This window comes from Takifugu rubripes, chromosome 9 (genome assembly GCF_901000725.2).
Source record: "Takifugu rubripes chromosome 9, fTakRub1.2, whole genome shotgun sequence".
In the NCBI taxonomy this organism is placed as follows: Eukaryota; Metazoa; Chordata; class Actinopteri; order Tetraodontiformes; family Tetraodontidae; genus Takifugu; species Takifugu rubripes.
In genome coordinates, this window is record NC_042293.1 from 3,787,552 (window position 1) to 3,812,417 (window position 24,866).

The 24,866-nt window shown below is 44.7% G+C and overlaps 3 protein-coding genes across 11 annotated transcripts in view; 1 reads left to right on the forward strand and 2 right to left on the reverse strand.

The window, feature by feature from the left end:
- Window positions 1-1,533: 1,533 nt before the first annotated feature.
- Window positions 1,534-14,570, reverse strand: far1 (fatty acyl CoA reductase 1). Of its 2 annotated transcripts, none has more exons than XM_011606895.2 (13): window positions 14,367-14,570; window positions 11,721-11,828; window positions 11,513-11,629; window positions 10,761-10,936; window positions 10,355-10,534; window positions 9,597-9,774; window positions 9,267-9,311; window positions 8,788-8,915; window positions 8,630-8,697; window positions 6,913-7,084; window positions 4,920-5,049; window positions 3,915-4,042; window positions 1,534-3,606 (listed from the first exon to the last, which is right to left on the reverse strand). In XM_011606895.2, the coding sequence occupies exons 2-13, from the start codon at window positions 11,790-11,792 to the stop codon at window positions 3,447-3,449; spliced, it is 1,554 nt and encodes a 517-aa protein (XP_011605197.2). In that variant the 5' UTR covers window positions 11,793-11,828; window positions 14,367-14,570; the 3' UTR covers window positions 1,534-3,446. The 2 variants fall into 2 exon arrangements, with proteins under 2 accessions (XP_011605197.2, XP_003967134.2); XM_003967085.3 differs by lacking the exon at window positions 6,913-7,084 and adding an exon at window positions 7,618-7,789 and having other exon boundaries at window positions 14,367-14,568.
- A 444-nt stretch (window positions 14,571-15,014) lies between these two features.
- Window positions 15,015-19,267, reverse strand: dkk3b (dickkopf WNT signaling pathway inhibitor 3b). Its single transcript, XM_003967112.3, has 7 exons — window positions 19,026-19,267; window positions 18,507-18,626; window positions 18,032-18,112; window positions 16,225-16,317; window positions 15,828-15,972; window positions 15,399-15,549; window positions 15,015-15,246 (listed from the first exon to the last, which is right to left on the reverse strand). The coding sequence occupies exons 1-7, from the start codon at window positions 19,200-19,202 to the stop codon at window positions 15,222-15,224; spliced, it is 792 nt and encodes a 263-aa protein (XP_003967161.2). The 5' UTR covers window positions 19,203-19,267; the 3' UTR covers window positions 15,015-15,221.
- A 1,681-nt stretch (window positions 19,268-20,948) lies between these two features.
- The window catches only part of LOC101075455 (protein-methionine sulfoxide oxidase mical2b-like), a 29,893-nt gene continuing 25,975 nt past the window's right edge, over window positions 20,949-24,866 (forward strand). For all 8 annotated transcript variants that reach the window (XM_029842177.1, XM_029842179.1, XM_029842180.1 and 5 more), the window contains exon 1: window positions 20,949-21,138. The gene's annotated coding sequence lies outside the window, so the exon portion shown is untranslated. The remainder of the gene's footprint in view (window positions 21,139-24,866) is intronic.

Sequence of the window (24,866 nt, forward strand, 5' to 3'; positions counted from 1 at the left end):
CAAAGTTGGAGCAGGGGTGGGGAGAGCGAACAGCTTCTTTAACAGGTTTAAGTGGCCCAACACACTCTGATCACCACCCCTCTCCCTCCCCCTACAAGCAGACACCTATGCCTACCCTCCTGGGGAGGGTCCTTAGGCAATGGTCATTCATCGTTCCAGTCCCTTAGGAACCAGGACCAGCAGAGCTTCAGGCGACCCACTTGGGCCTGTGTGCATTAGTGGTGCGGAACGTGGAGCAGGTGCAGATCTGAGAAGAGCAGCAGGATGAGAAACTGGATTGATTGCCGACACAGAGGTCAGGCCCGGCTGGCGTCTTTCAACATCTGTAATAAACTCTTACGGATGTTCTACCAGAGCCTCATGGCGAGTGCCCTCTTCTATGCTGGGGAGGGAGATGGACAGCCCTACATCGGTGGCAGAGCGGTGGAAGCCGAGAAGGCTCCTGGCAATCATGGACAATCCATCACATAATACCATCAGTCAGTTCTCCTTCACGAGGAAAGTAACTCGGTTACTTCCTGCTTCAAACCACAAAAAAACCTTATGTTAATGTGTGTGCTTTTAAAACGTGATGCAGGAAGTTGTGAATTTCCCCTGGGATGAACAAAAGCATCATCTATCTCTGTGATTTATTGAAAAGGGATGTTTAATGCTTAACTTTACATCTTTTGAGGAACATTACATATCCTCCTTCCTTCACATTCAACATTTTGACCAGCGCTCCCCAACCCTTGGCCTGCGTACATACTTTGTGTAAAACAAACATCATGCTTTCTTTGGAACAAATAACAGATTCCAATAAGTCAGTTTGCGGAACTTTTGAGTACTAATTAAAGGGCTTTAGTGAAAGTTCTCCAGAAAACAAGTTCTGGTCACGACTGGAACTATTATGGCGCATTTTCAGTAGGTGCGAGGTGTGAAGCAGAAAGGTGACAGGTGAGCTTCTGATGCCATCAGTCTCCCGAGGCCCTCACAATCACATTTATTCCTTTTAGAATAAAAGGCACCCGTGAGTGATTTGTTTTGCCGTTGCACATTGTGGCAACAACTCATTTGCCCCTCCCTCCTCTTCGAGGGGAGCAGGGCGCCTCGTGCTGCTCGTCACGCCACGTGAGCGATGGAGCGCTGCACAAAAGCTGTTGCTGACTGTGCAAAAAGTCTGAATAGTCACATCCTCCCCAGAGCCGACTCGCCCGCGCACAGCCAGGCAACAATGGCGCCACCAGAAACGGATAAACACGCTCCAACTGTGACGCAGGTGATTCACAAACAGCTCAACCTGGTTAAAAAAAAATGCAACTTTAAATTTTGGGGGGAAAAAGTCACATGGGTTGGCAGTCTCAAAAAAAAATAAAATCAATGGTTGGATACCTTGCTCAAGGGCACCTTGGCAGTGCACCAAAAAACATGCTGGCACCTCTCCTGCACCCCCCCCCCCCCCGCGCAGAAATGCTCTTCTTCACATGCCCTTTGTCATTCCAGCCTCTCCATCCCATAACTGGTCTAATTCAGTCACAGCCTGGCATGGAAATCAAGGTAGAAGTGACAGCAACACTTTATTACACTCAACAAAAACTTGGTTGATTTCAGAAATACAGCATTTACATTGTCATTTTGGTTTTGTTCCAGAGGTCAGAGGAGGATTCTGGTTGTGCAAACAAACTCCTGCGACATTCAGAGCATGAAGATGAAACGACAACAGCTGGACTCAGACATATTCATCTTTTCCAAATGCACCTCACAGCCAACGCGTTGGTACATTTTATACAGTAAAACAGCGTCAGGCAGAAAAATATTAGAATCTGTACATACCTAAATACAGCCAATGACAAAATATTTATAAAACAGGTCGGTTCACTCTGTTCACATTGTTTTAGCACTTTTTTTTGGGGGGGGGGGGGGAACCAGGCACCTAGTCCGACTTTTACCAAAGAGATGTAGGACCTTATAGCAAAAACCTTATTACAGAAAACCCACATTCCTGAACAAGTCCACAGTGAACAAGCTGAAATTAAAAGGCGATATGAGAAGACGTCTGCCCCTGGGGAAAATAAATAAATAAAAGAAACAAACAAGCAGCCAGAGTGGTGGCAACATTCCAGAACAGAGTGTTGGTCTCAATGGCTGCCGGTTCTACAGCGAGTGGGTGATGGGCTGATGCGACCCGTGAACAGAACGGAGCCACGCTGGATTCATTTGAGGTGATCATCCACGACGTTGTGGCAAATGGTGCCGAAATTATTTGACTTCTCAAGAAGCAGTGGAGAGAAAAACGCATCTCTGCACTTTGACAGAGGTATTTTGGCAGAATATCAAAGAGAACAGAAACTGTAAAAGCTTATCGTCTAAGATTCCCTGCCGACTCTTTTGTAGGCACTGAATATGATGCTGTCGTGTTACAATGTAGACTAGTGTCTTCACTAGGCAACCTGTTGCCGGTGGCGACCTGGGGACATGCAGGACATTAAAAGACCGCTACAGTCCTCTTAGAGATTCACAATGTTGGGATTCCATCATAGCAGTAAGCTGCAGAAAAAGCCACGTTAAATGATTAAAGTCACCCAGCTGTTTTTGGCTGTAAAGACATCTGAAGTACAGTTCATGTTCGACGACAAAGAAAGGCACAAACGCACGAGATGGAACATGGCGGTCGGAGACGCACCTGAAGAACAGCTGAAAGAGAAAGACAACATTCCAGGCATGCCAAATGCTGAAAAAAAAAAAAAGGTTTCATGCATCTTGTTTTTGAAGTGTATGACTGATATTGGCTGTAAGCTTGGGTTTGGCTGATGATGCCATACACGCATTGTCATTTTAAAATGTTAAGTATATTTCTGTGTTGGAAAATCTACCCAAACCGGTTGAAATGTCTGGCTACAAAGCTCTTATTAAGAGGGTTGCATACAGGACTATGTCAGGGCGATGCTGGATGGCCATGTTTTAACTCGAAATGTGCAAATACGTATGCTCTGGGGGTTCAAAAGCTGAGTGTCGGTGATTCTCTGTGGTTTCTCCGTGTTTGGAGAGGCCTGACAAACAGACGCAGAGAGCAAACAAACCCCACAATAGTACGAGAGAAAAACATCACCTCTGATTACCACATCTAAATTGGCCTCTTTTTTTTTTTGCATGTGGATCACAGGCAAAAAGCTACAAGAAGACTCACGAGCAAAAGCGACAGCAAAAAGAGGGACTGAACTGTATAAATCAATAAAACGAATGTTTGGTCCTCCAATTTCCACATCATTTTTCAGCGTTGGGGTTTGAAATACACCTCTGGCCTGGTTCTCTCATCGTGAAATGCTGATAGCACTCACAATATGAAACAATCAGACATTTATGAGCTCCACACTTGTCCAGCAGGCGTCCCTCTTGATGTCCTCGAGCGATCGGGTCAAAACGACATCTTTCAAGCGTGTCCTCATTAGTCGTCATTGATGGGCTCATTATCTCATGGTGGAGGAAGCTCTGAAGTAGGAGAGGAACTTGAAGCAGAGGCTCACCACAAAGTACCAGATGTTTCTGGCCATCTGGGACCGGGCGATGAAGACTCGCCAGAAGATCACAGCCAGAACTGCATTGAAGGAGTAGCGAATGTTCCTCAGCCTAGGACACATACGTGGGACACATTAGACATTTCACGCTCAGCTAAGCCTGTTAAATGTAAAACCACAATATATAATAATATAATCGATTGATTTATTTTTCTGTTTAGTTTTAAAACCTTTAATTGTCTTGAAAATAAAGATTGTTTAATGGTTTTTACGACAACACAATCCCCACGTTGATGATTCAGTGATTATTAGCAGCCTGAATCACTTAGATAACCTTACTCATGTGAAGAATCACTACTCAGCTTTAATAATGGCTGTGTCACATCTGGATGCCATCAAAGCAAACATCTGCTTCCTTACTTGTTGAGGTGTTTGCGTGCAGCTGGCAGGCCGGACAGCTCTTCGTTGAGAACGTATTTTTTGGTGCCCATGCAGTAACTTTCCATGTACTCGGCCCAGTGAAGTTGACGCACATCAAAATTAAAGAGCTACAAAAAAAAAAAAAAGAAAAAAGAAATTTAAATTTTTTTTTTAAAAAACAGAAGTTAAATACGATAAAATTAATCACCCCAGTGTTGCTGTTTTTGGTAATCAGACCACATTGTATTTCTTGATGCCAAATAAATGAGAAAATCCTGCCAATTAAGGCTTTTACGCCTCTTGTACTTTTATGTAATTGTCATCTCTCAATTTCTTCTTTTTTTTTTCTTAAATAATCAAGGCTGTCAAGGTCAGTCTGAGCAATAATATACAAAATTGGCAGTTTCACACCAGAAAACCCCTCACACAATAAAAACAAATGAAACACACAAGATCCTGGCCACAGAGGGCAGAACAGCATTAACCTACACCACTGTCAAAAAACCCCCCTCCATCCTAAAACTTCCATCTCTAAAACCCAAGAGACAGGACTAGACGACACATCAGGACGGCGGTAGACGATGCGTTAAAGGACGATCACATGACGCCACTAGATCACTAGACCAAGACCAGTGGGCCGAGACCAAAACCGGCTGATGGTCTCTCATGCGACCAAAATAGCACGTAGGCAATAGCAACTAATTTAATGATGGAATTACAAGCTGCTCCTCCTCACAGAACCGTGGCAGACTCCTCTTTTTCCCCAACTCTGATCACCTGCTGTTGCTTTACAGGGTTCAGGTGAGGGTTTGAGTTCCTTCCCAACTTAACTGCTTAAAAGCCATTTTGCCAACTCTTTAAATCACACCTCCAAGAGGGCAGGACTGGGTTCAGCAGGTGAAGTGGGGGACGAGGCGGCTCTGGTCTGATTAACTGTGTCAACGGTGTCGTGTAACTGTGACGGCTGACTGTATCGGAACAGTCAAAATGAATCTTCTACGGTACCTTTTTATCCTCGGGGCTCATCTGGGCCATCAGCATGGTCATGTTGTCAGTGTTCCACACCCAGGAGTGACTGGTAAAATACTCCAAAACCATCATGGATTTGTGCAGGCGAGTGATTGTCTTCATCATCCTAAGATGAACAAAATGCAAAATAAAAGGCAACGAAATGAAGCGCAGGGATGGAGAAAAGCGGACAGCGGGATGTGAGAAGACCCGGAAAACAACAACAGAGGACACGGGCCGAGCAGGAGACCAAAAAAGGTGGTAGGACAAAGAATGTGTGAATGAAGAGACGGAGGGGTGTTGGTTTTATAAGGAGAGAGCAGGAGCAATTATCAATGAGCTCAAATTTAACCCAAAAGGTTACCTCAAGGTTTTATAGTGTATATTTGGGCACATGTGAACACTGCAACAGAACAGTGAGCGATGTGTTTGCGTCTGTCCCTTATAAGTCCTTCAAAGCTTCAGATTCAATTAGACTGGTGTTAAACTGTGAGTCAAGAATGAAAAGACTTGCAAGTAAGTAAATGATGAGTGGGAATTTGTCACAACATAACAGGGAAAGGCGTGAGGAGCCATACAAGCCAATGACTTAAGACAACAATAGAAATCTAGTCCAACAATATGGTATTCTCACATGAAAGTGTGATGCAGAACACTACGGCACTACACACGTTCATGTAAGGGACTCCTACAAACTAAGATCATTCAAATTTCAAAATAACTGTAGGGTATGCTGACAAATTCTTGCATGGTGAAGTTCATATTGCTCCACCTGCTTTCAATGAGATTCTGAGATACAATTAAATGTGATTGAGCTGTGACAATTGTGCCAAAAACAAATGGGTGGGTGTATTCACACATGCGTCAGTCCCCGCCTGCTGCGATAAGTCTTAAATTACCATTAAATTCTTGGAAAAATCTGAATCAGCTACACCCGTTTCTAGAGGCACTGAAAAGCTAATCTTCCTATTTGAGAATCTTTGACATTTGGGAATGTTCCAAAGTTTCCCCATTGTGAAACGGACCAGGTCTCTCCTGTGATACAAATCACCCATGAAGGAAAGTTCTGTGTCCAGACCAGTAATGGAGAAGACACAGAATCAATTCTGAGCAATTACTTCCAGACATGAGGAAAGGTGAGTGGGAAGCGAGACTCTGAGGTTTCCGTCTGCGTATTTACAGTGCAAGACGCATCCCGGCATATTTGGCTGACATGGCTGCACCTTCCAGCACCTAGTGAAATGACGGCTTAAAGGGGTAAATGAGGCAGATGGAAACGACTCAGATTCTCCAGGTGAAAGCACGATCAGCATGCACACGTGATCGGGGAGACGAGCGCACGCGGATCACATCACACGGCAACAAGAGCCAAGTCAAGAAGCCTAATTCATGAGACACACCGTAGACCTTGAAAATCTGCTAATAATCTGCATGTTCTTAAGGTTGGATTGATTGAATATGACCCATCTCCAGATGATCACCAATTTGAATTCATTAAAAGTACAGCAGATTGTGAAAGGATGAGGTAGCGACAGGGCATTTCATGTGGTTTAAAATGGTCAAAAGGCCATATTTTAAAAAGGGCTTCCATGATGGGGCTGAGGAATAGAGGTAGCAGCACTGTTTTTAAGGCCATAATGTAAAATTTGAATCGCTTGCCAGTGTTAATATGCTTGTGATTTATCAATATATAGACCGGCCCAATGCAAGACCCAAAAGTCATGTGACGCTCGACTTTAGCAGAACGTGTTGTTCCAAAAACATCCAAACCCTGATGAGCTGCAGTTGCCAGGAAAGAGGTGCAGCTAACTGAATTTGGCAGGAATTCTCAACTATTGCTTTGGCAACAGTTTTTCTTCCAGGAGCCCCATGATGCCAAATGTTGCCTTCGACAGACCTTGCCCTTCCTCCCACATAAAAGCAAATAAAGCAAAGGAGGATGGGTTGGTCTCTGTATGCTAGGAAGGGAGAGGGGTCACTGTAACCTTACCGGGGCTTGTGGCCTGTCAGCATCAGATAGCCATCATAGAGCAGGGCTGGCAGTGTGTGGCTGACAGTGGTCCAGTACTGATTAGTAAAAGGGTTGGAGCGCAGATTGACATTGGGCCTTCTGAAGGCCTGCTCTAAGGGATTGGTCTTGAAGCTCATGTTTATACAGTTCTCTGCAGGAGAAAGATACACAAAACAAGCAGGAAATGGAGACGGCGAGATGAAGAAGAATGCGTTTCCTCCCTTGATGCATAGATGCAGGAGCCGCGAAAGGCTTCCCGGCTGCTAGCCTGCACCGCTAAGGCGACGCCAGCTAAAACGCCCTCGACTGAATCCCACTTAGCTGGTGATGTGGAAATTCAGGAGCCAGTGGCGTTTTACAGGACCAAAGCTTGCGTAAAGTTCCAGACATGTCTTCAGAACGAGAAAAACGACAACTGCGAGGAGTGAAATGTGAAAGGTACAGAACCCAGCAGCGGGCTCCGGTGTGTGTGTTCTGGAGAACAGCTGGGTTATGCACTCTTCGACATTAAAAACCTGCACACAAACACAACGTAACACGGTAGCACTGCAGCGGTGATGTAAGGCTGCTACTCTAAAAGAGATCTACTGTACTTAAAGGTGTAAAGAACGGTCCGGCGGGGGGGGGGGGGGGGGGGGGGGGGGGTGCGGGACATCTACTGTAATTTGGCGACGACGAGGTTACCTGGGCTCTTGTCCAATCAGCCTGAGGTACAGATCATAAAGGATCGCTGGAGCCTTGTGGCTCACAGCGATCCAGTACTGATTGATAAGGTGATTGGATGTGAGATTAACATTGGGCCGACGGAAGGCATGCTCGAGGGGGTTCCTCTTGAATGTGGTAATAACGTGGTACTCTGAGGAACACAAAGTGGTTTGAGACAAGGCATTAAAATAAAAACCAAAATCTCTTTGGTTTTTGAGGCATTTTTCACCGCATTGTCCCAAGTTGAATAAAGCGTATTGCATATTCATTGTTTCGCTCCCCCTGTCGTCATGCAGGATTCATCTTTTTTAAATGCCGTGTTGACATAACTGAAAGGATTTGGTCTCAAATTAAGCTGAATAAATGGAGCAGAATCAGTTTTGCACCCTTTTAAAGTAAACCTGCAGGTTTAATGTGGTACAAATCTTAACATGTCCCTGCTAGTTCTATTTTAGTCTATGTAGCTGCCATTTTAGAAGCAGCTATACCTCAAGAACTACTCCATTTTTCCTAACGTTTAGTTTTAAAAGTCAAAACTATTAGAGTACCAAACAGGGCAGAAACAACCCATTTCAAGACATCAAATTGTGGTCATTTTTGGTCATTTCATTCTTGTAACAATGTAGTTGGCCATTATTTTAACGTTTTCACTCATCCTAGGTGTTATTGACCAATTGAGTCGTGGACAAAAGCGGTTTCCTACATTTCAAACGCAACCACCAGGCTTCCCAACCTTGAGGACGACTTTTGTAAAGCTTCTCCCAGCCAAAAAACAGACAACAGCGATCATTGTTTCCGTTTGCTGGTCAGAGAAATTAGTCAGGATCACCTTACTCCCTCATAATGATCCAGCTACCAGCAAAGACCCGTCATAGATGAAGATGAGCTAGTGTTTTTTTAGGGCATGGTGGGTAACAGATCATATTACAAAATCTTTGATGTCATGTTCAAACACTTTCTTTGTCTGGTTTAGGTGAGACCAGGGACCTACCTACTTCACCCCAGTGAAACGGGTTGATTCCACCGGTGGTACAATTGTAAACCATGATGTTTCTAGACCTGTAATAACAGAAACAGCTCAGCGTGAATCCACTACTCTCCAGCCCACCACACCTTGATCACAACATAACGGGGAGAAAATGTTCTGACCTGTTGAATGCCTGAGATCCGGAGTACCAGGCTGCAGCTAGCATGGCGTTGATGACCACATCTACAGGCACCAGGTCAGCCACTGCATCGTTGGATGCCCTCATTGTACGCAGAATCCCCTTGCCTGCCTGATGGACATGATTTTAAAAGGCTTTTAAGGTTTTAGATGACTTCCGTAGCCTCAATTAAATTAGAGAGGCTGGTTTAAAGTAGGAGAGTCTAAGAGCAGAGACATTTTATAACCTCCAATTCAATTCATTCATTTTTTCCAAGTCTAACAATTAGAGCAATGCACCAGTATTGAACCTCAGCCAGTGAAAAGACCACACAAAGAGGGTCGTCTCTTTAAAAAAAAAAAAAAAATTTCATTTTCATATTGTATTATATATGTTAGCAACACAGTCCGTTTATTCAATTGTAAAAACGCAAATTGAGTTGTGACTGTAAACAGTGACGAGCTGGTTCTCAGTTATACGTACTGCGATAAATATTCCACTAGGTCCATTGAAGTTGTCAATCCAGCCCTGAAGAAGAAACCAGAGGAAAGAATAATGAAACACACTGTACATGTTTCATATGCTGTTTGTTCAGGGTAAACATTGCTGTTATGCTTGGTGGTTTCTGGTGAAAATCTGAGCGACAACGATAATTTACGGAACCTTTCAAGCCAGGTTTACAACAGTCTCATCAACATTAGAACAATAATTACCAATTGGACGGTAATTAATACATAAAGAACAGAAAATAGCTTATAACATCTACAACTCCCAACGATGTAGCTGAATGATGAATAATTCCCTGTTACTCACTGGGAAAGGCTCTTTCCAGCTTGCACCTACTATGGATGGTCTGACAATGGCCACATTGAGGTGACTAGCCTCCTGCTGCACCAAATACTCTGCTAAGGCCTTGGTGTAGGTGTAGGTGTTGGGGTGCTGCCTTATCAGCTTGGGAGTCAGAGTAGAAACCAGCTCCTCATCCATCCAGCTGTGGGGGCACAAACCAAACAGCGACATGTTCAGATCCACATTATTTGCTTTCACCCAGACAAGATCAGCCCATTAATCAACCTGGTTTTAACTGCTAGAAACTACATATATCAGTCTGCTTCCAACACTGGTAATTCTTTACTCATTTATTTCCCCAACTGCACTTTGTTAAGCTACTAGGATTTAAAGCTTTTCGTGCTAATTAGCATCTCCAGCTAATCCTGAATCTTCCAATATTCAACCCTGATATATGGTTTACATCTAAGCACCTTCTCTCATAAGCCTGATACAATGTTACAAACGGTCTCACCAATCTTCTATCCATCAGCACGCTTCAAATATTTTATGAATCGAGGCTCGCAGCAGAGAACTGTGGTGTATCCGGCTAAGCAGCCACACTCTGGTCTGTAATCCTACTACTAATAATGTCAGTTTACTGTTGAAAAGCCCTTCTCACTTGACTTTTATGCATCAGAATATGAATGTGGATTCAACCACAAAGCCGCTCTAATGCGTTGCCAGTATCGTGCAGATCCCCTGTGCAGATCTGAGAAATAAGAAAGGAAATCAGAACATACTCCAAACAGTCGATGAGTTTGCCGTAATCGACGGGGGGAGGGTAGACGACCTCCTCGATGAGGTCTTTGTCACAGTTGGCGTACGCTGTGGAGATGTGAATGAAAATCTGCAAATGTTTCATCCTGCGAGCGAGCGCCAACATCTTCTGGGTGGCCAGAACGTTCAGCTGCACCGCATCCCTGAGACACAGCAATATAGAATCATTGGGAAGGAAAGGATTCCCACTCAATGGACACCGTTCTTCTCCTGTGATCCTTTTTAGGTGTGACCACAGACAGAATGTTGCCTCACATGAAAGTCTTTAAAGTATATTAAGAGCTCTAATCAAGAGCCTTTACGACCGTTTTGGTTTTGAAACAGACTTTAAAATGCTACGACGGTAAAGATGAGATCCCACAAACTGACTTGAGAGGCTCATTGAAGCGGATGGTGGCTGCGCAGTGGAAGATGATGTCGACGTTTTCCGTCAAGATGCTCCGGTCCTCTTTGCTCAGGTTCAGCTCTGGCTGCGTGAGGTCACTGTTCACCGCTATGATCTTGTCTGCAAACCCAGGCTGCTCCTCTTGCAACCTCTCAAATAACTGCAAGCGGAAGTGGACATTCAACGGTAGCGACATTTGAAAAATACACACAACTTCATCCCGTTCAGCAGCCGGCTCTGCTGTTCTTATTTTACGTTTTCTACAGATGCCAGATCCATTTTGTCTTCTTACCGCCTCCTCTAACAGGTCGTTTTATCACAACACATATTCAGCTATGCTTTATTTTTGAAAAGAACAAACAAATTCCTTGTTCTAAGGAGTCTGGAGACATAATCATCCTTTGTAATCTTGCACATCAATAAAGTAAAAAATAAAAGAGGAGGAAAAAGGCTGAAAGTCTGGCATTCCCAGGACTCCCACTCCACCTCGTGCGGCTTAAATTGCTGGTTGAGTCTGTTAAACTGGTTTAGACTATTGTGCTAGTGGGACGGCCCAGAACATGGATTGAAGACAAGAGGGGATATAAGTCTTCTGGGCCTGTGACAACATGGAATTTGATTGGATTTTTAACGCCTGAGTGAATGGAGGCAAACGCCACCACCTGTGCAAACGGAAGAACCAGTTTGTGTGGCTCAACCTTTGGCTCTCTAAAAACAAACCGAGTCGACTCCTCACCTTGCAGTTAATCATATCGGTGACGCGGGCCTTGGCGCTCTGTCCAGCTTTGGACCTGACCAGCACATACACATTTCTGACCCCTGAGCAGGACCTCAGCAGCTTCTCCAGCAGAACCTTCAATCATGAGCAAAATGAGAGAGTTGGCAAGAAAATGGAAAGAAAATCTGGAGTAGATCCAAATCTAAATGAGTGCTCATTACGCTACCTTTCCCATAAAACCTGTTGCTCCAGTGATAAGCACATTCTTGCCTGTATAGTATTCTGGGATGGTCGTCATGATGTCTCCAGGCCTCTTCAGTGAGTTGGTCAACACCTGCACAGAGAAGAACAACAACAGGTTGCTGATGATGCTGAATTATTAGTGCCTTTATTATAAAATACAGTAGGAACAAAAACAATCATCACATCAGCAGTAAAATGACAGCACAGAGGTAACAGCAGTGCCAGCTGCCAATCATTAACGGGACCAAAGGAGGCCGCAAATAATAAAACTTCAAGCTTGAAAGTGCTTCTGTGCCACTGAGCAGATCTAGCCACGAGCCAGGAACCAGATTAGTTTCCCGGGACAGATAACCAGCACGAGGGTTGCAGTAACTGGAGTGAATTCCTGGAGTAAACTACAGTCAAAAAACAAAACTACAAGTATCCTTTGTGTCGCTAACTGTTAGATATAAATGTTGCTTTAGCGCCAGACTGTCAAACCAGGAATCGGTCATACAGGATGAGCGTGTAAGCAAATAATGACAGAAAATAGGTACAGGAAGTCTGGCATTCCCAGGACTCCCACTCCACCTCGTGCAGCTTAAATTGCTGGTTGAGTCTGTTAAACTGGTTTAGACTAATGTGCTAGTGTGCAAATGTGCAAATTCCATGTTGTCACAGGCCCAGAAGACCTATATCCCCACGTCTTTATAGAAACCGTAATTATCGCCTGATAAAATCAAGATTGAACCACAACAACAGTTATCAGATCCAAATTTCACCACAATCAACAGCACTTCCGGCACTCGCCAAACAAGTTTTCCTGCCTAGCAGTTAGGTGTTGGAAGAATGAGACCCGAGTCACGCCCATAGAACTGCTGCAGGACACCATGTCAGGTTTTCTGGTGTGAAAAGATGCTTCCTTTGCACAAAAGTCATATTAGCTTCAGAAGTAATGGCCCAGAAATGGTTTTAGGAGACTTGGAATCAGCCCTATCACCTGCCACTCTGCTGCGGGCGCCTCCGTCCTTCATGCCCTTTGAAAACAATTGTCCTTAATTCTGCTGAGTCAGCAGAGATTTCCTGGGTTCTAATCCGTCACTGCAGATAGGCTGGTGCATTAAAACTGGGTTTAGGTTGAAGGCACGCCGCACCAGCCTAATAACCCTGAGAATCACTGACAATTCCATTCTTTACAAAAGAACAGCCAGGCCACACACAACCCCCCCCGCGCACATCGTAGCATCCACCCAACCCTCTGGCCTTTCCCTCACACCCGCGATGTGCTCGTGCTGCTCCGACTTTAGCTCAGTTCTCAGAAGAGAAACATGCATTGATGACAGCGGCGCATGCTTCACGGCCTGTTGGTTCACCCATTTGACCCACTGATGAGCGGGGGGGTTGGCAGCTTCTTAACAATATAGAAACTACACAACCATGTAAAGATGAAAACCACTGCAGGCGCTTCAGGAATGTTGCGCTTGTGTCCAATATGGTTCTTTAATACCTCATTGCTAAACATCAATTATAAAAGAACTAAAAACATTGTAAAGAAGAGATCCTGTGAATATAAACGACTGACTGGGCAGACTATTTTGGATTCATTTCATAATTGGCCTTTGATCCGGAGTCACGGAGTTTAGTCAGGCCGGCAGCAAGCCGATCCCTGACGCCACGTCCTCACGCTGAATAATTGATCGGACATTAAAATGAGCCACTGTCACTGCGGTTCCCTCGCAGGTGAAACAGTAGAAAGCTCGGAAAAGTTTCAAACCGTTCCAGATAAAAGACAGAGCCCACGAAAAGAGGAAAACATTCTAATCCAGCCGGTGTGAGATTCCAATTTATCCATTTCCTCTCACATGACATGACAGTGTGACAGCATGACGCACATGCAACACGCCGCTATACAACGTGTTCTCTTCGTGGCCATTGGCACATGCAACACTCTTGCATGTGGCTTGTGCAAAAGGCAGTTACACAAAACATGAAGCCTCATGAGGCCCTAAACAGTAAAAAGAGCCAGACTTTGTTTTACAGTTAATGCGCAATAAAACGATTCTAAACCAGGATAAGTATTTATACTAGTAATAGAATTTCAGCCCTGATGGGGGATGTGCCAACCTGCATTAAATAAGCGCTGCAACAGGCAGGAAAAGGGAACAGTTCCCTAATGAGTGCGGCGTTCAGGGTCCCGTGATTCTCGTTTCCAGGCTGCATCACCACCACTCACCACCCACCCAGCGACCATTTGCACGGTGGCTGCGGCTAAAAGCCACGCAGGCCGTTCAAAAAGGGGGCTTTTGACAGCTTTTAACGAGTTTGGTGTCAAACCACGTTGGCAAAAGAAAAGTGAGGCGACGACGCGCAACTGACACACGCGCCGACTTAAAAAAAGAGTCTCATTACTGTTGTGGCATTACGTTCAAGTGTCAACGGGGAAGTAACGAAGCGAATAAGTGCTAGCTGCCGGGATGAATATGCAGTTAATGTCAATAAAGTAGAACTTTAGCAAGTCCTGTCGGCGCACGGCCACAGCAGGATTCGTGTCCATCCACTTCGCTCGGTGCGTTTTTCCCCCCCACGCGACAACGCGCCGCCAACACGCGCCAGGAAACCCGCAGGCGCGTCATTTTAATGAAGTACGTACCAAGATGTCGACGTTGATTCTGAATCTTCAGGCTGGACGCGGAGCGGGACAGCGACAGCGTGCGCCGGCAGAAACGACACGGAGTCGGTCGGTGGACTCGGCAGGAAGCCCGGGCGGATAAATCAACCGACGCTGACGTCAGCACGACGGGCTCGCAACACAGATGGGGTGCAAAGAGGAGGTCTCACTCTGTGCGAGGACGAGTTTGGATCCAGTTTCAGGGTGGAACGCGACCTTTTCTGCGCAGAGCCGATTCGATTTCAGGGGTCTGACCAGCGCGATCATGGAGAATTTGCAATGCCGAAGAACTCTGGGCTTGTGGTCATTACTCTGGGGCCATAAGCGCGGGGAAAGCGAGGTTGTTTTTTTTTCATTTGGAAAATGTGCCAAAATAAATGTTGAGGGAAATGACTCGAATAAAGTTTATCTCAAAATGTGTCAAAGAAGAGATGGTGAGGTGTTTATATTATCTATACACGCGTCGACCGTATGCTTTCTGGACCCGCAGAAAAGACGCGTGTTTGCGCCCTCTAGTGGCTACAGCTGAACATAGCTGCAGTTTGACGCCCAAGACAGATACAACAACCAACTAAAATAAAATAAAGCTAATTTGTTAAAGTGGAAATAGAGCCACACAATAGCATGCTCTCAATGTTGCTATTGGTTTCCCATGAGAAGTTTGATTTATTTTATCGTCTGCATGACATTTAATACACATTTGATAGTAAGGCATAAATAAAGGTAAAGGTGCAATTTCCTCCTGAAGCAACCTCCTATATTCTGAGTAAACTGCTCAGCAACAGGATGTTAGTACGCCTCCTGGTCAGGTTCAGTGCCCTCCGTCCATCTTCTCGGTTACTCTCCACAGACAGAGCCACGTCTGGGGTGTGGAAAAATACAGGAAAAAGATCGATTTGAAGTATCGTGTGCTATGACTCCTTGAGTCGCACACGGAATGCATCTAAAATATGATTTCACGTCGAGACAGACTGAAGATGCAGTACATTATCACTTATGGTTGGTGGCTCTCACCCGTAAGGTTGGCAGGGCACGTCGTCGGCACAGGGGCAGTGGTCCCGGGGACCCTCCTGGTCCCATGCCAACATATCCATCAGCAGGTTTGGGTGATTCCGGCAGTATTCCCCCTTACCTGGTTTTGGGTTACATACTGGAAACAGCAGCTCTGGAGACAAAATAAATAAAGACACAATGGGTTGCTCGATGAATTTCACAGGAAAACACAGACAACAAAACCTCCCATGGAGAAAATCACTTGTTTTATCATTTATATGGGGGTTTGTGCAAACTACAGACTTCCTGTAAAAATGTTTAGCAGCACCAAGATTGCCTCAAAATGCACAGATAACCAAATAACTGTGAGATGAAGTTAATGACAATGACAATATATAAGAGTGAATAAATATTCCTAATATTTTATTGCCGTTTTCTTCTTCACGGTACCTGGTTGGAAGGCACAGCAGAGATCAGGCCTGCAGTCACTCTGGCCCTGACAGATGGTTCCCTCAGTTCCTCTGGTGACGTTGGCTGTACACTGGCCCCACACACACATCTCATCTGAGCAACACTCCTCGTCTTTGGTGCAGGGCTGTGGGCAGGAGGTGCATACACATGTAAATACAGCGGAATACCACATTCAGTGTCTTTGAATTTCCCAGGATCACTCATCCACACAGACCTCCTACTCCTCTTCTACAGAGCATTAGCTACACCACTGAGAATGGCGTGGACTGTAGATATGCGTATTCAAGATCAAACACCTCCATTTATTCTCTGTTACGTATTGAATTTTTTCCAGCTTGCAGCCTTTGTTTGCTGCTCCGTGATCTGTGATCCTCACCATATCCGTAGGAATGCAGGGGAGGCACTTGGAGCTCTCCATGTCATACGAGCAGTAATTCAGGTCACCGCAGTCCTCGTCCACCATACATTGCTGCAGCCAAAGATAACAAGAAGGACACAAGTTCTTTGGAAATTACCTTAAATATGTCTTGACCATTACAACACCCAGCTCACCTGGTTGGTTAATGCTGACATCAGGTGACAACACCGGAAGACCCCGTTAAAGCTGATTTTGGGAGGCTTTTTTGGACTCAAACTATGTTTGGGAGGTTTTTTTTAACTGAACATGACAGATTTAATGCTTCTTATTTTACTGATGCCAAGCATATGTGAACGAAAGACGTTAAAAGTTCAAATCTGGTACTGACAGTGTAACAAATAGCTCCTTCTGACACCCTGGCTTGGGAAGTGTCTGGAGTCTTTCCCAGTTCTCCGTGTCTGCCAAACCCACTCTGCCCTGCAGTAAACTCATTAGTTCATGTCATTTTATTGTCTTTATTCTAAACACGCTCCCTTTGGGGAAGTCAACAGCAGCCAAGTATGTTAAAGTCTACAATAGTGAGGCTGAGAAGTGAGGAAATATCTTCTAAAAACATGGAATGATCATTTTGAATTAAAAAAATGTATAATTTTAAGAAACAAAACAATTACATGTCATCTTTTCCACAGTGGTTTAAGCATAATCTGCCTTTTTACATAAATAGGAGTATTTAATAGAAATCCTAAACCCTTTTCGCAACAATCATATATCGATTGTTACCGGCTCTATTTTTACCTCGGACCATCTACCAGCTCCCCCATCCCACCAGGAAGGGCTACCCCAGCAGTCCCCTGCCACCATCACCCCAGAGTGGACCAGATCAGCCTGCAAGAGCCCAGTGCTCCCAGTCCCAGAGACGACCAGGCACTCTACAGGACATTTACATACAGTACAAACCCATCATATAGAGAGGTGGACAATGCCATGCATGCCTGTAGCATCTGGTGACCTTGGACTCAGTTCTGGCAGGATCTGTGTCGCCAGGCCAACAAGAATGATGGTATGTAAATGACCACCTAAAGGGAACAAAGCCACTCAGAAATGGGACTCCATGCAGTTGGGGAGCAAGGCTGATTTCCCCGACAGGGCCCTTTTTTCCAGTAGCCGCTTCCATTAACGTAACCACTGTATGAACAGCTGCCAGGAAAGTAGAAGAGCCAGCGCTGTAAAGTAAATGGCAAAGCTGGCGACTGGCGGCAATAATGACTTCACTTTAGGTCGGCCGTGTCTCGCCGAGTGCTGAGAAAAACACAGGAAGCCTCAAATGATCTCATTCTTAATAAAAACAAGTTCTGACAACACGACCGCAGCATTAAAGCCCGCTGCCTCGACCCTTCGGGCCTTAAGGGATCCTACTCTCCCAGAAACAGAAGAGATTCTTCTGAGCGTCAGCTAGGATTAAATTAGCTGCTGCCTGTTAGCGCTAGCATTCCTAAAAAGATATTTCTTTTAACTCTCATTGACCCACGGCTCACTCTGGAAACGCAAATTCAAATCCCAGCATGATTTTTGAATAGAACCCCCTTTTTTTACACCACCCATTGTGTTCATTTTTATTACAAATGCCATGATGGTATTATGAGAAGTAATCATATTCCTTCACATTACTCGGTGTTGCGTAATTCCTAATCTAATCAAAACAGCATCAATCTTTCACGTTGTTTTCGTTGGAGCTGTATTGTTTCGACACGCTTTCGATTGGAATGTTCACATTCGGTTGCATTCCCGCGTGCTTTCAACCCAACAGCGAAGGCCCGACACTCACGTGATCCATGCTGTTCCACTGGCCAGTGACCTCCACGTGGACGTGTGACAGGCGAACTCCTCCGGTTTGGTTATTAGTCTCCTAAAATCAAACAACCTCATGGGTGAAAACTGTGGAAGGAAACATGGCCGCTGTCATCTGAGGAGCAGAGGTCGCTGGGCTAGCTCGGCAACCCTGCAGCAGCCCCCCCCCCCGCTTCCCCAGGGCTGGATGAAGATAGCGGCCCCCATCTGCAGGAACGGTGACCCGGGGACCATGCAGCCCCCCTAGGAAGGTCTACGTCTGGGATGGTCTGATTACCGACCTGGTCATGGAGTAGTGACCACCTCTCAAATCTGCCACTGTTGATGTTCTGGCACCTTCCACTACAGCACTGGGGCTCGAACCTGGAACCCTCTGCTTCTCAGCCCAGCCCCCAGGAGACTGAGCTCCCATTGCCCCACCTGAGATTTCGCAGTGGCGGGCTGCGTCCTACCTTGTCGGTCTTATCAAAGACCTGAACGGCTTCTTGTCGGGGCTCCATCACCCTCTTCGTCTCACTGGGGTAGTTGGACTGCAGGTTCAGAGCGGACGATTTGGCGCTCTCCGTTGTAATCTGTGGGATTGAAGCCCTTTTTGAGTTTTTTTCCACACAGCAAAGCCTGAGAATGTTTTGAATAGACGTCTGCGGTCTTGATTCTCAACAGGTTTTGTGGTCGAGGAGCTGAAACTGCCAAGAGAGGAGCAATCCAGAGAGCCTGACTATTGAGAAGTTACTCTAGCAAAAGCAAAAGTCGTCCAAGTGAAATTAGTAGTCGGTTTGTAATTGTGAGTGGTGATTATTAATAAGAAATGATAAGTATTTACATAAAAAGAAAGTTAAGGTTTTACATGCAAAGAGGCTAAACTGGTAGCTGAACCTGATTTACTCTTTTAATAATCATATATGGACAAACGCTGTGATTTTTCCTATAACAGGCAGTCTTATAGTGAATGACTAAAAGATGACGCAGACCTGGTCAACAGCTTCCTCCAGTATGTGTTGGGTGTTCTCCATCAACTCCTCCACCTCTCGGAACATCTCGTTCAGACTGACTGAGCCCCGCTCCAGAATGTCCCGCAAGGAAACGGAGCTGCCGCCGCCGCACAACAGGCAGATAGAGACCGAGAGTAGCAGCATGATACCGGACATCTTTTCCCCCCCACTTCCTTCTCCTGATCGCTGCTCTGTCTGCTGAGCAGCGGAGCGCAGTGACGCACCGAGGACGCACAGGCGCAAACAGCTGGATCCGTTTTATTTGGAAAGTCTGAGGAGTGGTGCGTTCATGAGCAACACCTCAAATCTAATTACACGGAAACTGTCGTTTATGAAGAAAATCCCGCACCTGGAAATGGATCTTTGAGACAAAAATGTAAGGGCATAAAGAGCTAAACATGCAGTGTTTTGGCACCACTTGTCCTTTTACGCTAAAGTAGTTTAGAGTAATTTTCCTTCTCTTTGGGGATGGATCAATTATGCTTCTGCCACTCATGAACACAGAACGTTGATACCTGTTGTCGTTACAGAAAACAGTCTATCGAGCCGCTTTAAAAAGTACTTTTCTAAAGCACCATGACGTGGGGGAAAAAGTATTCCAAGTTTAAGATGCTGGATTTGGTGCCCAGATGTTGTTGAACAAGGCCACCGCCAGAGGGCAGTAGAACAAAAGGAAACATGGCTTTGAATCATCCATCCATCCATCCATCCATCCATCCATCCATCCATCCATCCATCCATCCATCCATCCATCCATCCATCCATCTGTGTTCTCCGAAATAATCTATTTACTATAACATGTTACCATAGTAACATACAGAATCAGTTACCCGTCCAGGGGAAAGTCTAACCTCGTTTGATTTGGCGTTTCAGTATCACCAATTACTAAGGTGGTCACGTGACAGCCTCCAATCGTTAGCAATATAACTTGAAACGTTATGAACGGATTTAAAGGAGCTTTTCAGAAAAGATTATTGGGCCCAGAAAAGAGCTCATTCTAAGTTTCCCAGAAGGACTTTGACTTTTGATCTTCCAAGTATTATTAGGCTCAGTTGAAAGCCAAGGCTTTGATAATAAAGAAACCTTATTTTATGTTACCTTAGATTATAATATTCTATAATACTAATGATGCGTAGTTTCAGAAACACAACTCTGGCAAGATAATGAAAGCAGTACTGAACTAGTTGAAAATTACTTTCAAAATAATACAAGAATGCGTGATCATTAACCAGCTGTGAGACGTCACAAGTATAAACAATAACTAACTAACATTAGTGTTCATGGATCATCGTGTGGATTACTTTTATTTTTAAATTAGACCTCTAGAAATGTGTAACTTATTGACGGATTCCATTACAGGAAAACCATGAACATAGATTAATTGTCACGATAATTAATGAAAAGATCCATAATTGTGACAACTATCATTGAAGAACCATATCAGATCGTGTTTACGAAGCTTTCCTTAAGGTTAAATGATCAAGTAAAAAGCGGCCCAACCAATTTATCATACGTTTTGAGCATTAATACTTTTATGTGGCATTATGAATTGACCAATATTTATTAGAATACTATTACATTTGACAAATCTTTAATTTTTCTATCTAATTTTTGATTCAAATTATAACGTTCATATTAAATAACCTTAAAAATCAAAGACAACACTGATTAGAAAGAAAACACAAAATGATTCTCTTCCATTAGTAGGAGTTTAAAATAAAAGTAAAAATATTAATGTTGCTTTTAAATAATGTTAAAACAAAAGCAACGAGCAAACCCACTGGAATTAGACTATTATCTATTTTTAAAAAGAAAAAAAAGTAGGCTCTGTTGGTGGACTGTCCTTCAGCGGACTTTTATTGTTGTAAATCAGAAACCGGAAGTTCAGGTCGTGTTCTGAAACCGGCTTGACGCTAAAAGGACAGAGCAGACGACTGCTGTCATATCAGGACTGTGGACAAGTTAGTGGTTACTAAACGGTGTGGACACTTTGGGACATATTATTTTACCACACAATTCGCGGATATATCGTAAATTAACAAAATAAACGTGGAGGAATTGGCGCGGGGCTTTTGCAGACCTCCTGCTGTCGGTGAGTAGAATAAAGCCGCAATTTAGGACCTTGTTATTTTCACGTGTTCAACTCCAACTGTTTGGTGTCGATAAGACGCCGTTTGGGCCCACTTTGGAGGGAGCCTTTTCTGTGAAACCATTTCTGTCTTGGGCTGAAACTTTAGAGTAGCAACAGGTGAGCAGGTTGTAGGCGGCGCTCAAGCAGCAGGCAGGTGTAAAACACACGAGGAGGTCAAACACTTGAATGGAAACATTATCCGTTAGGAACCCAACTTCATCCTTGCTTGCATAACACCATTGCCTTTAAAGATATGAAAGAACCCGAGTTGCTTGTTTTAAGACATTAAACAGCCGATTGTGTTGCGACCAGCAGGGAGGATGAAGCTTTGACAGCTGGGATGTGATAACATTTACTTACTAGGGTCACATTCATTTCTGAGCTGTCAGATCATCAATGTTCTTTAATTTATCAATTTAGATTCCCATTAATTCACTGACAATGCAGCTTTTGTGTCAAAGGGAGTTTGGGAGTAGATTTCTTAATCTCTTGAATAAATTTTAGTTACTATTTTGTGGACTGGCTGTTCCCACTGGTATTTGTAAGTGATCAGAATAGTTCTGGTTCTGTTAAGATCCGGGCTTGGTTGCAGTGGTAAGCCCACTGAGGTGAGCAGTGACATCCGATGCCGCAGCGTCCCATCATTTTGGTGTCGGCTGTGTGCGCCCAGGCAGTCAGGGTATACAGGACTCTGCTCCATGACTGATCCCTGCACCCCAACTTATTAAACACACTCCTGCCATAAGTCGCAACCGGAGGACGGCTGACATCCAAGTGCAACGATCCAAAATCTGTAAAACGGGAGCTATCATCTCCACCTGAACGAGATCATTTCTCCAGTTCCAGCTGCCCTGCAGGCAACTGTAAAGTTGTTAATCTCAGGCTCAGGTCGTGCCATCGCTCTAGCTGCCACTTCCGGGAATGGACGGTTGACTTATAAGGGGGTGTCACTGCACATATCAGCTGAGGGAGGGAAACGTTAAGACAAAAATACACCCGAGAGCTGACTGTCACCAGCTTGTGCTGTCAGAGGAGAACGGCTAGCTTGAGCTCCAGTATTACGTGACATTTAGAGTCTTTTATCATTGATCTCCCAAGAATTATCAGACCTTTAAACATGTATTGCATTTCAAAACATGGTAGCAATAAACAATATTTATTTTAGGGCTTTATAATTTAATCCAGCTCTGAATCATAGAGGGGGGGGGGCCCACCTCAGAGCACATTTGGTCTTTATTTTGATGCACATTGTGACTTTGCTGGGTTCTTTGCACAAAGAAGAACCCTGCACCTTTGTGCTAAAAACACTGTTTAGAGCTCTTTGTTCTATTTTTTCTGTTTGAAGCCTCCTTTAGGGAGGGAAAGTGGTGTCATCTGTTTTATTTTGCCACTTGGCCACAACGGCTCAGGCGTGTTTTGCTCCGGTCTAGTTTTGATCGATCATTTCTGACATCTCAATACTGACAGGACACGCTTTTAAACAAACAAGGGTGAATGAGGCGTCAAATTTATCTTCTCTGTTGCAGTTTCACAATCACGCTGTATAAAAGCTCTCTATAATGTACGACTGCATTGGAACACCAGTATTTGTAATCACAACATTGGGAGTCTTTGTGGGGAGTTTGTCCACTAGCTTCAGGTCTTAAAGCTTATTATGTCATCAAATCCTGAAGTTCTTCAGGAGACATTCCACAAACCTGCCCGTAAGATGGCTGCACTACTGTAGGGTGCATGCAGAGAGCAAAAAGGGGGGATGGACAGATAGATAGAGAGGGAGAGGAATGGACAGAGAGAGGGGGAGAGGGATGGACAGAGAGGGATGGACAGAGAGAGGGAGAGAGGAATGGACAGAGACGGAGGGAGAGAGATGGACAGAAAGGGAGGGAGAGGGATGGACAGAGAGAGGAAGAGGGATGGACAGAGACGGAGGGAGAGAGATGGACAGAGATGGAGGGAGAAGAATGGACAGAGGGGTGGGGTGGATGGAGAAAGTGAGATACAGGCCAAGGACAGAGGGGGGCAGAGAGAAGACAGACAGAGTTGGGGACAGACGTGGGGGTGACGGAGGGAGAGAAACACAGAATCAAAATATATATATTAATAGAAACCCTGAACGGTGATTCCAGGGGCCCAGCGTGATGAAAGCTGCACTGTCCTCTGTACTCTGCTGGGGTATTTCAGGCCGGGTTATCGAACAATGAAGGTGATGTGTTGATGTGTTTGCTGAGGTCACAGGCAGCAGCATTCCGAGTGAAACGAAATGTCACAGTTAAATTCTGGGAATTTTCAGTGTGCCTGCTTGTTTTTCCTGTTTTAATAATCGTCTTCCAGCCCTCCAGGCATTCTGCATTACTGCACTACTGAGGACCACAAATTGTGACATTGGTTCTAGCCCACATTGCACAGCTTCTGATCCCGATACATGGAACACGCTCATAATTAATATTTTTTCCTCCACCGCTTTATCCCTTTTCGGGGTCACGGCAGGGCCCCATGTGAGCATGTGGGGGGGGTTTGCTACCTTGCTCAAGGGCACCTCAGTAGTGCTCTGAAGGTGTCCTGGCACCTGCCCTTGCTACCAGAATACATTCCGTGTTTTGTCCACGCTGGGATTCGAACCGGGAACCTTCTGCTTCGCAGCCTCTGCTTCTCAGGACCTAAAAAGTAAACGGGTGAAACGGTTTTCAATAACTCATCTAATACTCATCTAATTTTGACATTTTCAGGATTTAAATACCCCACTTGGAAAGTAGCGCCCTTCTTTTAAAAGATACCAACCCAAATTATGACTAATTTCAGTTTCATATGCTCTTATTGATCGCTGCAAGTTCTGTTTCTATGTGTGTACTTACATGGGTCACATCCCAGCAGAACAGGGAGCTTATCTAATGTGCCAGAAATGAGTATCTGTTGGAATGAATGCGAAGGTGTCTGTGATGAGGGCAACGCCAGCAGTGGTGGATGGGATAGAGACAGCGGCGACAGGGCTCAGAGGTCCTCGTTGCCATCGACTCAGATGGACGGGATCGGGAATGTCCACCTCAGAGAGATGGTGCTTGGTGAATGTTTAAGACCAGAGATGGGTTGGACAAGGATGCTGATGTCCGACCTGTCAGGCTGGAGGTCTTGGACAAGACCAAAGAGGACATGAGCTCATAGTTCTCCCAGTTAGAGCAATATCTTGTGCTTGGTTTTATGGATTTATAAGCACAATAAAACATTTATAAGCATAAACAGCTGAAAGGAAACTGAATCCAGATCAAGTTTTTTTAAATTTTCCTTTACATCTAATTACATCTGTTGTTTTATATATAATTTACTCTATTTTTTTATGTTATGTGGAGTGAGAGTTTTGATATTTTGATATTTACATGTGCATTTTTGCCTGTTTTTGGCCCCTTAACAGTAATGACCTACTTCACTGGGTGGTCTCGGTGCACCCAGGGAATAACAGATATGTTGCTAATGAGTTTTTGCTCCCTTTGAGTTTTGTGGCCTCAGCCAGGGTGTGTCGCCATCAGCCGTGGGCTGGGCTGATGTTGCTCAGAGATAATGATGTTGCAGCCTCCCTTCCAGACAGGCAGTAAGCGGCGTGAGCTCAGAGTGTTGAGGAAAGATCCGGTTTACTCACACTTTAGATCAAATGAGCAACACGATGCGGTTTACTTTTCAGCGCCTGGCTGTTCAAA